Source organism: Bombus vosnesenskii, unplaced genomic scaffold (genome assembly GCF_011952255.1).
Source record: "Bombus vosnesenskii isolate JDL3184/JDL3185 unplaced genomic scaffold, Bvos_JDL3184-5_v1.1 scf7180000013527, whole genome shotgun sequence".
In the NCBI taxonomy this organism is placed as follows: Eukaryota; Metazoa; Arthropoda; class Insecta; order Hymenoptera; family Apidae; genus Bombus; species Bombus vosnesenskii.
The window spans coordinates 247,119-260,547 of record NW_022883098.1 but is presented as its reverse complement, the minus strand read 5'-3'; the positions used below and the strand labels follow the sequence as shown (position 1 = coordinate 260,547).

At 26.8% G+C, this 13,429-nt stretch overlaps 3 protein-coding genes across 7 annotated transcripts; 2 read left to right on the top strand and 1 right to left on the bottom strand.

Annotated features, from left to right (window-relative positions):
* Window positions 1–305: 305 nt before the first annotated feature.
* Window positions 306–4,868, bottom strand: LOC117238500 (WD repeat-containing protein 6). Of its 2 annotated transcripts, XM_033503447.1 has the most exons (13): window positions 4,727–4,868; window positions 4,420–4,597; window positions 4,157–4,330; window positions 3,950–4,094; window positions 3,620–3,868; window positions 3,133–3,547; window positions 2,919–3,065; window positions 2,425–2,834; window positions 2,148–2,330; window positions 1,562–2,073; window positions 895–1,337; window positions 546–711; window positions 306–442 (listed from the first exon to the last, which is right to left on the bottom strand). In XM_033503447.1, exons 1-13 carry the CDS (start codon window positions 4,791–4,793, stop codon window positions 388–390), a joined length of 3,144 nt encoding a protein of 1,047 aa, XP_033359338.1. In that variant the 5' UTR covers window positions 4,794–4,868; the 3' UTR covers window positions 306–387. The 2 variants fall into 2 exon arrangements, with proteins under 2 accessions (XP_033359338.1, XP_033359339.1); XM_033503448.1 differs by lacking the exon at window positions 306–442 and having other exon boundaries at window positions 569–722.
* LOC117238502 (putative glutathione-specific gamma-glutamylcyclotransferase 2) lies at window positions 4,736–6,657 on the top strand. Of its 3 annotated transcripts, none has more exons than XM_033503454.1 (3): window positions 4,736–4,758; window positions 5,308–5,512; window positions 5,908–6,657. In XM_033503454.1, exons 2-3 carry the CDS (start codon window positions 5,378–5,380, stop codon window positions 6,445–6,447), a joined length of 675 nt encoding a protein of 224 aa, XP_033359345.1. In that variant the 5' UTR covers window positions 4,736–4,758; window positions 5,308–5,377; the 3' UTR covers window positions 6,448–6,657. The 3 variants fall into 3 exon arrangements, with proteins under 3 accessions (XP_033359345.1, XP_033359344.1, XP_033359342.1); XM_033503453.1 differs by having other exon boundaries at window positions 4,743–5,068; window positions 5,908–6,588; XM_033503451.1 differs by lacking the exon at window positions 4,736–4,758 and adding an exon at window positions 4,980–5,068 and having other exon boundaries at window positions 5,262–5,512; window positions 5,908–6,588.
* A 1,333-nt stretch (window positions 6,658–7,990) lies between these two features.
* Window positions 7,991–12,955, top strand: LOC117238501 (cyclin G). 2 transcript variants are annotated; one of them, XM_033503449.1, is made up of 7 exons: window positions 7,991–8,143; window positions 10,777–11,024; window positions 11,122–11,538; window positions 11,620–11,874; window positions 11,959–12,167; window positions 12,302–12,369; window positions 12,466–12,955. In XM_033503449.1, exons 2-6 carry the CDS (start codon window positions 10,905–10,907, stop codon window positions 12,345–12,347), a joined length of 1,047 nt encoding a protein of 348 aa, XP_033359340.1. In that variant the 5' UTR covers window positions 7,991–8,143; window positions 10,777–10,904; the 3' UTR covers window positions 12,348–12,369; window positions 12,466–12,955. The 2 variants fall into 2 exon arrangements, with proteins under 2 accessions (XP_033359340.1, XP_033359341.1); XM_033503450.1 differs by lacking the exon at window positions 7,991–8,143 and adding an exon at window positions 9,047–9,203.
* Window positions 12,956–13,429: the final 474 nt, after the last annotated feature.

Below are 13,429 nucleotides of genomic sequence, written 5' to 3'. Positions count from 1 at the left end.
TTCATCTATCATCCCGTTGACCGCGGATTCGTTATTGAACCTAGGATCATTGTCATTAGTTTCTCGAGTATCTAATTACCACGGTTACTTGTCCAATTCTATAATAATCGTATTTGAACTAGTCAATGTCTTCTCTATTGCATAACGACAATGTGTAATCCAAACGAAGTTTCGTTTCACGCCCCTAACTCTACTTCTAATGTAAACCCGACAATTGTTTAATTACGCCTATGATAGAATCTAGATTACGGTGTTAAGGGATTTAAGTTCCAAAGGGAAGGCTCCAATGTCCTTTCATCTCCGACATATATATATGCTATTTTATTAATAAATTTTCAAGAAACGATATTACCTGACATCATAGTTTTTTATAATATATATTTCACCTTAGAGGGTTAATATCTCAAATCCTCTACCGTACACACATATGACTGATTCATCACTAAAACAATTAAATTTTAATGCCAATTTAGTCAAACATTAATCCGTTAAAACATAATAATGCAGATTATCATAATTAAATATCATAGAAGCAATAAACATACTTTGAATTATACCATGAAGTTAAGCCTTTTACATCCGTTACAAATGTAAAGATTTTCTTCAAAAATGTTACAGATAAAGTGCTATTGTTATAATCATAATGATACATATTTACTTGCTGATCCACTCCAACGCTAAAAATTGTATTTCTTTCGTGAAATATTACTCCTGGAAAATATCTTTTCAAATTAATTGAATATTTTTATCAATAAATTATTTACATTTCTAGCTTACTTTATTTTATTTTTATTCGTTTATATTTTCTAATTGTAATTTAACAAATACAGAATAAATATAAATAATGTTAAGCTTATTTAAAAATATATACTGACATAAAAATTGTAAACGTACCTGTAATTTGAGCAGCATGTGCAGTCGCAGTACTCCATTTTGATAACAATGAAATATGTAATTCTTCCTTCTTACTTTCTGACTGAACTTTAAAACAAATAACATTAAACAAATTATCATCACCACCAGTTGCTAACAAATATTCGCTTTTTTCAATCACTTTTATGTCATATGAGTTAATTCCAGATTGATGTAAATCAAACTTTGCAATGAATACATTTTTGCAGTTGTGAAATTCTTGTTCTTCAATTTGTGGACATATTATAATCTTTGAAATAATATCAGTGAAATCAATAAATCGACCGATTCCATCAGTGGACATTGTTAAGACAATTATTTTTTCATCATATGTCAAAACAGTTATTTTTGTTATACAACGATCCACACACTTTACATGTGCTTTGAGTGAAATATTTTTCACAGTAATATCATACAAAAATACTCTGCAAATAATATTTAAGTAAATATTTGAATAGAAAAATACCTTGATTTTCAAAAATTCATTTTAGATTACAAAAAATAAAGATTATACATATTTCTATGAATAATACAATAATTTCTATGAATATTAATTTAAAATTATATTTCTATGAATACAGAATATCCACAAGTATATTTGTATAAGATACTACATTGTAAATTCATAAATATCAAGCAAAAAATGTACCTTACAAATCCATCTGCACAAGCAACAAAGAGCAATATATAATGTAAATTTATAGAGCAACGATAAATTTCAATATCCATATATCGACTCTCAGGTTGCATATTATAAGAATATTTAGATTCTTGCCACTGCTTTTTATGATAACGATCAAATCCATACAACATGTGAGATGTAATGTCATGACAAGAAATATCTGTACTTTGTAAGGATGTTTTATTATCTTTTATATCAATTTCCCAAACTTTTAATTGTGCTCTTCCACCTCCCGAAAAAATGAGATATTTATTGTAAAAAAGATTAGTTTGTAAATTTAAACAATTTATAAATTTAACACTAGAGATGTGACCATCAAAAATACTCAATGTTTGAAAAGTGAGATTGTTTTTCATCAGTGTACTTGAGATGTAACTAATGCGAAGAGTACTATCTTCGCCTCCAGATATGAAAATATTATACTGACCAATTTTAGATATTGGATTGATGCAGTATATTTCCTTTGTATGTAAACCATTCTAAAAATTTAAAAGAATATGCTTTTAATTCCTCTGGGAAAGTATAAAATTTTCAGTATGAAGAAATTACTCACCAATAAAACCGGCAACATGAAGGAAGTTAATGAAAAATTAGATACATATACTTGCTTATTACGAATATATACAAATGTAATAAGTTCATTTTGTAACATACAATCCCATGATCTATGCCCACCACCACAAGGAACTCTTATCAAAGTTCGATGGTGGAGCAGACTATATATTATAAATTCTACCTATAAATAATAACGACGAAAGATAAAAAATGTAAAAAAAAATATGTATATACATATATATGTATAACATCTGTTTAAATACATATGTATGTACCTCTTTAAATCCTAGTATAAGAACATCATCAGAGGATTTTAAATGGCTGCTAATCCAATCCATTGGCATCTTTTGTTTATGTAAAGCGCATAATAACTTTGCACTTTTATATTTATTTAATTCATAAAACTTTAACATTCCATCACGACCAGTTGATATTAATTTTGAATTCAAAACTATGAAATTTTGAATACCAATTTTTCCATGAACTTTAACAAAAGTTTGGATAGGTTTGTTTTTTGCTTCAGGTACATTTGCTCCATTATATGATACAGATTTTTCAAGCTCAAAAACATGCATATTTCCAGTTCTATCTCCACACACTAATAGTCCTTCATATAAAACAGCCGCTGTTAACCAACGTTCTCGACTATATGGTAACAAACATATTGATTCTATATTAATTAATCCTGTATAAAATAAAAATTGTAAAAATTAAATGGAAATTTAAATTTTACTAAACAACAAATTATTCTATATTTTATAAAATATACCTCCTTCTGTAAAATTAAATATTTTTAAAATTCCATTTAGGCCACAAATTACTAATTTATTATCTCCTAGCCACTGTACAGAAAATATTTGTGATTCCATTATCTTTGTTTCTATAATCTGTTGTAATTCTCTATTAGCTGCAACTTCTAAAATCATTATGTACAATATTCTTAACAACTAATGCAATTTTATCAATCTTTATTATTACTTTACCTTTGTATATTGTTATATATCCATCTCTTGATGCAAAAGAAACATAGGTGTGGCATAAAGAAACCTCCATAACACAATATGTACTATATTTCTTTAAATACAATGACCCTAGCAGACTATTATAATAATTGTTAAATATAAATAAAGTAGCATTTTCATCAAAAATTAAAAGGTTACCACTTCTTAAGTAACAAACATATTTTGGCACAGTGCATGTATGTATTTTTGGTATTAATACAGCTTTTTGAACATAACCATTAACAAAAGGCCATGCATAAACTGCACCATCAGCACCACCAGTGAAAACACATTTATTATCATTTGATATGTCAATACTCCATATAGCAGCACCATGGTGAGCACAAACTTTGTTAAGTAGTTTACCATCCAATGACCAGATGCATATAAGAGAATCCTTCGATTATGAACATGAAAATAAATTATTTTTATTATCAATTGTTTACTATGTATACATAATGATATATACCTCTCCTATTGTAAATAAAATTTCATTTTTAATGATAGATTTCCACACTCTAGCTGTATGACCAAACATTGTTCGCATTAGTTTTATATTAATTTCTTTCCAATTTGTGTTCACTGATTTTCTTTCCAATGTAAGCTTACAGTCTTTACTTTTGTTGTTACTTATTTTCCATAATCTGACTGTTCTGTCATCTGAGGTAGAACAAATAATTTGTGTAGCTATATCATATGTGATTGAAAAGATTACACCCTAGAATTCAGTTCATTTGCATTCTTAAACTTTAACATAATGCATAAAAAAGGACATTGCTTTAGGTAATATATTACGAACATTGTGCCCCTGTAAACGATGTAAAACTGGAGATATTCTAGAATGACAATTATAATTTATTTGCCATATCAATATTTCCTGATATACAGTTCCACTAAAAATAATTAGATCTCTATTACTGTTATTTAACATGGAGCCAGCGTATCTAATAATAAAGTTAAGATTAATGTTAAAATATTTTGTTTAAATATATAAATATAAGGATACAGAATACATCTTTCTTCGCAACATATGCTTTGATAGCATTCATTAGATACGTTATAAATACAAACATTATTATGTGCTAAAAGAACACATAGATAATCGCATTCATCAAATATCACCCATTCTGCTGCCACAATCCAATCATTAAGTCTTTTTTTATTAGAATCTTCTTCAATCCTAAAATATATACTTTCTTATGAATATATAGATAAATAAAGTATAATACTTAATAAAACAAATATTATATGTATATTACTTAAACATACATCAATGTTTCTTGTTTATGGTAAATTTTATATGTAGAAAAATAGTTAGCACCAAATACAGTTAATTTGTTATTAGGGCCCTTAACAATTCCATGTATATTATATGGATAAAGACAATTTATTTTTTTTTCCAATTTGTATGTTTTGGCATTAAAAATATATAGTACACATCCCATACCTATGTATAATTTGAAAAGGAAATTATAAAAATTACAAAATATAAATATGTATTACTATTTAAATGGAGAAATGAAGATTTGGTTATAACTTTTATTTATTGTGAAAAAATTACATATATGATACTAACCTACAAAAATGAAATTATCAACACAGCGAATGGCAAGTACATCGGTACATAGAAATTTTGAAAACATTTTAAATATTAAGTTTTAGTACCAAATACTTTTAATAACCGTATATCAAAATAAAATCATCTGATCGTCAATAGACATTAAAACTTACACATTTAAATCAATATGAAAATTCGTTCTCTCTTCACACACGAAAATTTGAACATTCGCGTGATTATCTGACGTACTTTTCATTAAATATGTATATGTACTGTATACTATGTACATATATGATGTTCATAATTTCTCTCAATATACATACTAATGTAAAATTATTTTGGACAAAAGATTAGAAAAAGGTATATTTTAAATAATAAAAATAGCGTAATGTCGAAGGAACAATAAATTTGTTCGAAATAATTATATTTCATAAACCATTATTCAAAATTTTAGTGTAAAGTATATTTTGATTGTTTTAAAACTTTTACTAAATAGTCTATGTATCTGTCGTCTTAATAATTTAATGTGAATTCAACATTAAATATGTTTTAGGAGAATAGGAAATACTGTCTTACTCGGAATTTATATATTTTTACAAAAAAATATAATTTTAAATGAAAAGTTCAAACAATCATTAAGGCAATTACTATTTAACAAGAAAAGTAATAATGTGGGTGTTTGGTTATGGTTCACTGATATGGAAAGCGGACTTTCCTTACGAAGAAATTCTCGTTGGATACATCAAAGGATATATCAGAAGATTTTACCAGAAAAGTATAGATCATAGAGGAATACCTAGTAGAGTACGTATTATAATTATTGTGTGTTAAACTTCTTTAAATAATTTTTTTCACTTAAAACATCTTTTAACATTTGCGATTAAATTATGTACGTTTTTTAAATTTCAAATTTCAAATTAATTTGGGATTTTCTTTTTTTTTGTGTTTTGCAAATAATGTTTTGCAATTAAAGGATTAATTAGTTTTCTTTAAGAAAAGTAAAAATCAACTTTTGTAATTATTTCTTCATTAATAGAATTTGATATGTGTATGGTTATTTAAAAATAGTGTCTAAAAATTTAGATATTACATTAAGTGTAAATTATTTTATTACTTATTAACAATTCATATTATGTTGACTTTTATGTAATGTATAATACATAGTTTTTAAGTATACAAACAATGGTATTTTGTTATAGCCTGGTCGTGTTGTAACATTACTTAATTCTGATAATCCTAATGATGAAGTATGGGGTGTTGCTTATAGAATATCACCCCAAAATATAGATAAAGTAGTAAAACACTTGGATTACAGAGAAAAAGGAGGTTATGAAAGAAAAAGTGTTCTCTTTTATCCATCTTATTCCATTAAAAATACTGCACCATATTCTTTAACAGATAATACTTTTCCAAATGATCTTAAAAATAAAAAACTATTATCATCAGTTTCAGAAAATATGCGATTTTATATCACAATTTACATAGGTGGTGAAGATAATCCAAATTATGCAGGTGTAGAGGACATATATACAATAGCAAAACAGATACTAGTGTCTCATGGTCCTAGTGGAACAAATACAGAATATTTATATAATTTGGCATCTGCAATGCGAGTAATAGCACCAGGTATAAATGACGAACATTTATATACACTCGAGGCAACTGTGAAAATGTTAGAGCAAGAAAAAAATATGGAAATGAAATTGGATAAAAATTTATGTGATAGTGAGAATGGATAAGAAATGTGTTTCTTTAATAATATATTTCAGAGCTGAATAATGTAACCAAAAGTTTGTACTTAAAACATTGGAAAATAGGCAAATTATTTGTATTATCTGTGTAATTAGAAAAAATAAATAAAACCTTTGTATAGTATGAAATTTTATATCTTCACATAATATAAATAAAAGTAATCTATAATTGACAATAGGAATGTATAATAAGAAAGAGATGTTATTTTTATTATAATATATTACCATATAGTACTTTTATTTAAATATCTATCAATTTGTACATAATAAGAATGAATGAATGTAAAAAGCTTCATTTTATAAAATGTAAAAATGTATTAAAAAATCATTCTTGTTTACTATTTATACATGTATAAATATATATTATGTTAACCAATGAAGTAGCATAACAAATCTAAAAATTAAAAGCTAGCTCATAAACTACATCTATGGAATACTAATAGTTCAAAAAATTTTTTCTATATTATATTAAATCATCTGATATTACAAAAGTGATTACATACTTATAACTTATGTATACTTAAGGTTCCTTCCTAACTGTAATATTGAGAAAGAAAATGTCAAGAATAAAATGATTATATCAGTAGATTTTAACAAAAATATTCCACATATTGCTGAAATACATATATGTGCATCATTTCAAATTTTTAGTATTGCAATAAAATTAAGATCATTAATCTACATTATTATTACTATTATTTCTTTATTATTTATCTTGTTCATCCTTTCAGACTTTGTGGAGCTTTGGTCTTTACATCTAATCATCTATTTTTTTTAAATATTTAGCAGCACAATGATATTGATACAATAAGATAAGTAAAATACTAATAAATTTAACATATAAATTTAAGATCCAGTAGCAAGTTAATAGTGCTACAACAAAATAAAATAACATATACATAGATATAAATATTTGGGGGAAAAGGGTGAGTGATATTTGGACGAAACATGAGGCTTCCAGGTGATTAGATAAAGGTCACGGACGTTCCTCAGAGTGATCTTTGACCAATCGGGTCATTACAATTAGCTAAATTACCCATCGGAAATAATTGCATTTATTGCACGCTCGACTATTGAGAACATGATGATCATAGAAAATTACAGGCATTGTTACCATTGCTGAACAAAATCATGCTAAGTGCTAGTGTCCCAACTTAAAAATAGCCTCTTGTCTTCGAAAGCGGGTGTCAAAAAGTTATCTACGGAAATTCTCACGTTTTTTGTTCCTATGCTACGTATCTGTGCTGTCTTCTGCTCCTATATTACGGCACAATCATTAATCTACATGTTAATAATATTTAATACCAATATAAAATTTAAAATTATGAAATAATGCTATATTCAAACTAGATTTATAAATAGAATATTCAATTCTAAAATTAATGAAAATTATTTGAAATAATATAACTGCAGTGAAGATAATAAATTATCTAAATATAGTGACATCATATTTAAAATTTTTCGCAGAGAGATTTACGCTTATGGAAGGACTATTACGCATGAGCGTATGGAAGCTCGTAATGATCAGCTGAACGTTCATGACTTCGCCATTTCTTATTGTTAAAACAACTGTCAAACGGAATAGTTCGTTCGTGAATCTGTTTCCTATCCGTATCGACAAATACGATAAAAAAAGCCAAGATTGGGTGATCTATCGACGTAACAGCGTTTCGGACGCATCCGGGTAAATCTTTGCTTTTTTTTTGTAAATATCATTGTAGTGCATAAAGTGTTTATAAAATATATGTTCAAATGTCTAACTAAAACAAAATGGTGGTAATGAGAACAGAGAAAGAGTTCGACGAATATACATACTGTATATATGTACTTCTAATTATTTGATTATTTATGATATGTCTTTTATATGATATAATATAAATTAGTTAAGATAATAATGATAAAGCTTTTGACAATACTACAAAATTGGAACTTTATATATAATGAATAATCGCGATAAAAATCTAATTTTTCTTTCTACAAATTAAATGACAGGAGTAAATGAGATCTCTATAGTTCTTGGCATTTGAGAGTAAATAGCATAATATTTATTTACGATTAGATAAAGAAAATGTGGATCGCTATGAAATTTAATTAATAATGAAGTATGATAAATTGTATAAACTCGTGTCAAATATAACAAAAATAAGATGAGGTACTCTGTGTGTGTGTGTGTGTGTGTGTGCGCGTGCGCGCGCGCGCGTGCGCGCGCGCGCGCGTGTATATATATAAATATAAAAGATAAGAACTATATTCCACAGACTCGCATTCAACATTTTAAAGTTTATGTTTTCATAAAGTTATTTTTTATTGCTCATTATTTACAATACATACATTTTTATTTTTGTTGAAATAATTTGTTAATTCTTATTTAAATGATCATTGAAATTTTATCATTTGCAAATAAATGATTAAATTCGTTTATTAACCAAAGATTTCATATATTATTTGATCTTAATACTGCTTTACAGTTAACTTCGTCCAAATTCGTGCATATTCGTAGTAATTCGGATATTGCTCATCCGTGACGATTCGCATAGCAGATGCGAATTAACAGTATCATTCGAGTACGCGTTTATATAGAGTGTATACTTTGCTCTTCGTAGGAGCTCGTTGCTCTTACGTAAAGAAAAAAACAATATATACCTATAGATTTCGATGATCTGTGATTTCATAATACCACATTGTCTAAAATAAATGATAAGTGTGTACATTAATTTGCTTTTATATATGGGAAAATATTATAGGTATGAATCTTGTTACTAACAACGAATTGATCGTTGATCAACATAAACATTTCTTTCGTTAAGTGATACATTAATTCTTCATAAATTGCGAGGATCAATTTCTTTATAAACAATTTCCTTTGTTTTATATCTTTCATTATATCATTCATTATTGTTTTATATCTTGTCATTACCTATAATGTAATTCAAATTAAGCATCTCGTAGTAAGTTATAATATTATGAACTAAACCATTATTTCATATATTGTTTTATGATTTGTTTGCATATTTTCATTGCTATCACCAATACAGTAATTTTTAAACAGCTTTTCGGGTCAGTGAAATTTATAAACATATATATGTAAATATGTGATTTTAGTTTTTATATATATATCTTTCAAAAACTAATAGTTTTTATTAAATCTTTTTATTTTATCCATGTTTCAGGACAAATTTGCATTGAACTTTTAATTTCAGTTAAATACTCTTCCTTATATTTAACATATTTAATTGAAAATATTTTTATTTGGACATTTTTGGCTCGTTTTGAATTGACGTATGATACAAATAATGGAAGACTTAGACACACTTAAGTTCTTTCAATTCTGACAGTACATTGCATCAGCTGGTTATATATCTTCTCGTTTTGTCGTTTTGATAATATATGACAATAATACGACTTAAGTATTACCAAATAAATAAATTACACATTTCTATTCGATATTTCGCATTAGAATATTCTCGAAAATCATTTTACAGTAGCCTATTATTACATTATAAACTATCGTTATATTATTTTGTCCTATTTTGCAAAATTTATTAACTATTTCCTTATTATATTGATGACTTATATTTTTACAATATTCGATTTTTTTTGTAATTCTATACCTTTATTACATTATCATTTTATTTACATGATTTTGGAAGCGCTATTTATAAAATAGGACACTATTCTAAATTGAATTCTTTTAAATTAAACCAAAAATAGTAAATTCAGCTCGTTTGTAATAATATATTTAAACATTTTATAATGACTGTAGTTCTACAAAAATATTATCACGGCAAAGAATTTTGACTCAATTTATTTTAAAAAAGGAATCATATAAAAGAAAAAGATACAAAATCGAAAGCGCTCAAAGTTATTTCGAATTATATATAGATGATTTTCTAGTACATTCCTGAAACTTTTAAGTATATAAATCTATTGATGGCGCGTGGATGCAAACTCGCACACCTTACACAATAGCAAAGAACAGAAGTAAAAATAAGAAGCTGGAATAAAATTGTTACAAGTTTTAGTATTAAAATAACATAGGAACAATTGTCACGAAGAAAATATGGTCTTCTTATAGTGTATTAAAGAAAAAAATTATTCTGATATTTGTTATTTCTCTGTAATTTATTAAAATAGTTAAACAACTTATACAATTTTTCGACTATATTTATGTTATTAAAGAATAAGTTATTTATCACAAACTGTTATGTTAAATTAAACATTCTAGAAACAGATATATTTATTATCTTTAACATAATAATTTAGACAATAATAGATCTTTTAAATAATAATTTTAATATAAATATTTTCTGTTTATAGATACAAGGCTAGCCAGCTGCGCCATTCTTGTTGTGTGACATTCATATCATCAGCTACACTACGCATATTTTGCATTGCTTTATCTTTTAATTATTGCTGTAGTGAGCTGTCAGTCACACATTGCAGGAATGGACACATCGGGCTTGCCTGTACCGGATGCAATCCACCCGCTACTTGAACAATTGCAAGAAGCTTTGGTTCTTGAAGTAAAGTATCAACCTAACCTTCCGTTACCTAATATATCACAAGTATGTATATAAATCATATAGAATAATAGAACAATTGGGTATCTGTAAAATATCATAAGTAATTTTATTTTATATAAAATATTTTTTCTCCTTTCAGAATGATGACATAACAATTGGAGCTCGTGATGGATCAGCCCATGTTTTAAGGTGTTTGAAAGTATGGTATGATCTACCATCGGATGTATTTTTTGTTGCCATCAATTTAATGGACCGTTTTTTAACAAAAATGAAAGCAAGACCAAAATATATGGCATGTATCAGTGTATCTGCTTTTCACATAGCTACTGTTCAGTTAGCTCAGTCACTGGATGCTGACCACTTAGTCTCAATTTCTCAGTGCAAATGCACTGGAGGTGATCTTAAACGTATGTCAGAAGTAATACGGAATAAGTTAGAATGGGCACCTGGTACTCAACCTGTTACATCTTTAACTTTTCTTCGTTTATTCAATGCAATGTTTCTTGCAATTGCATCACAACTAGGGCTAGGAGACATGTATACCAGTATTGTAACGGTAATAATTTTTATTTATGTAAAAATAGAACACTTGGTTATATTACTATAATGATATATCAATTTGATTGCTTTATTTTAGGAATCTGAGCTTCTACTTAGGTTAGAAATGGTTGCATGTGATGGTAACTGTGCAAGTTTGAAGTCGTCGGAAGTAGCACTTGTTCTACTCTGCACATACTTAGATGGTGCAGTGAACCGATTAGATACTAATACAGATATTCCCATATCTACTACTGCTATTCCTAGTTCCTCTACTATCAATACATCTGTAACATCAAGACATCAAATGCTTAGACTTTTGGACTTTGCTATAGAACTTCAGAAAATATGTAAGGTAACGTTATAATAATTTAATGAATTTTAAATCTTGTAAATATAACAGGTAAAACAATAAATGATTGGTATATTACGTTTATAGATTTCAGACACAAGCTTCTTTTCCACACATGAAGCTGTGGGTGCTGTATTGAGCAAATACAATGCTCAGGAGCAAACCCCTCACAGGCAAAGACTGATATGGAGATTATCTTCTCGTACAGCACGTCTTTTACGTCCAACTGATAAATTTACTTCTGTATTACCTGTTATCGCCGAACATACTCCGGTTCCTTCGCCGAGTAAAATTAGGTATACTTTCTATGCTCGTATGTTTGCATAACATTAAGTTTAGGAATTAAATTGAATATAAATATTAAGCATTTTGACAATTTGAACAAATATTTTTTATATATATTAATAGATTTACAACTTCCTTTTTGTAGAAAAAATCGTAAGTTCGGTCGACGTCATGGGAATAAGAGACGTTAAATGGCAGTATTGAGGCCTTAAAGTGAGTTACTATATTATCATACCAATTATAACTATAAATATTAGTAAAGTACACGGAATATATTACAACTATATATGATGGTGGATTATTTTTAAGGTGCTGAATCAGATGTTTAATATTTATTCAACATACCGAACAAGAGAAGAAATTAGACTTTAGTTTAAAAATAAAAATAAATTTTGTTAAAAGTTAAATAGAAAGTACAAATATTAATGTATTTATGTCGAATAGGAACAATTTGAAGTACCTCTTTTTATATCAAAATTTGGTTTTCCATATATGAAATGTATTGAAAGACACACACACACACACACACATATATTTTCTACTTGTATCATACATTTTATAAACGAACGAGGAATTTCGTTCTCAAATTTATCAGTTATTGCTATTATATGAAATACGTGAGAGAGAGTACCGTAAAAAGAAAATGAACAAGTCATATAGTAGTAACATTAATGTGATATAATGTCCTTTATAATTCGTATATTATGAATAGAATATTATAAATATATGCATACACTTGCAAAACGTTAAAAACACAAAGAAATTAATTATATGTGAGTATGAATATAAAGTTAAAAAATTATTTTAAAAATGGTGAATTATAAAAGATGAATGAAATTATTTAGGATGATCAAAATGTTTAATAAATTTTAATGCTGAAAATTATGCAAAATTTAAATTACTATTTAATGTTTTGTCGCGAGATTGTATTTATGTATCTAAGAAGCATACGAATGAATGTAAATAAGAAATTTTTTATTAAATGAGTTTCGAATATCTTCGTTAAGAAAAAGAAACGTAACTGCGTATTTACATTAAATGATTTAACCTTTTGTGATCAAATTGTGATCTTTACATCTCTTATCACACATTTTTTTCAGTGGATATATTATTTCAATGTTAATAATTAAGTATTAATCTTGTTATATGTTAATTGGCTATCGATATTTAATAAATTGCAATTAAAAGAATCTTAAAAAGGAACAATTGCCTTCAATATATGTATGTAGGTCATACTTAATTTAAAAATTAGATAATGTTTTTGTACAAAATT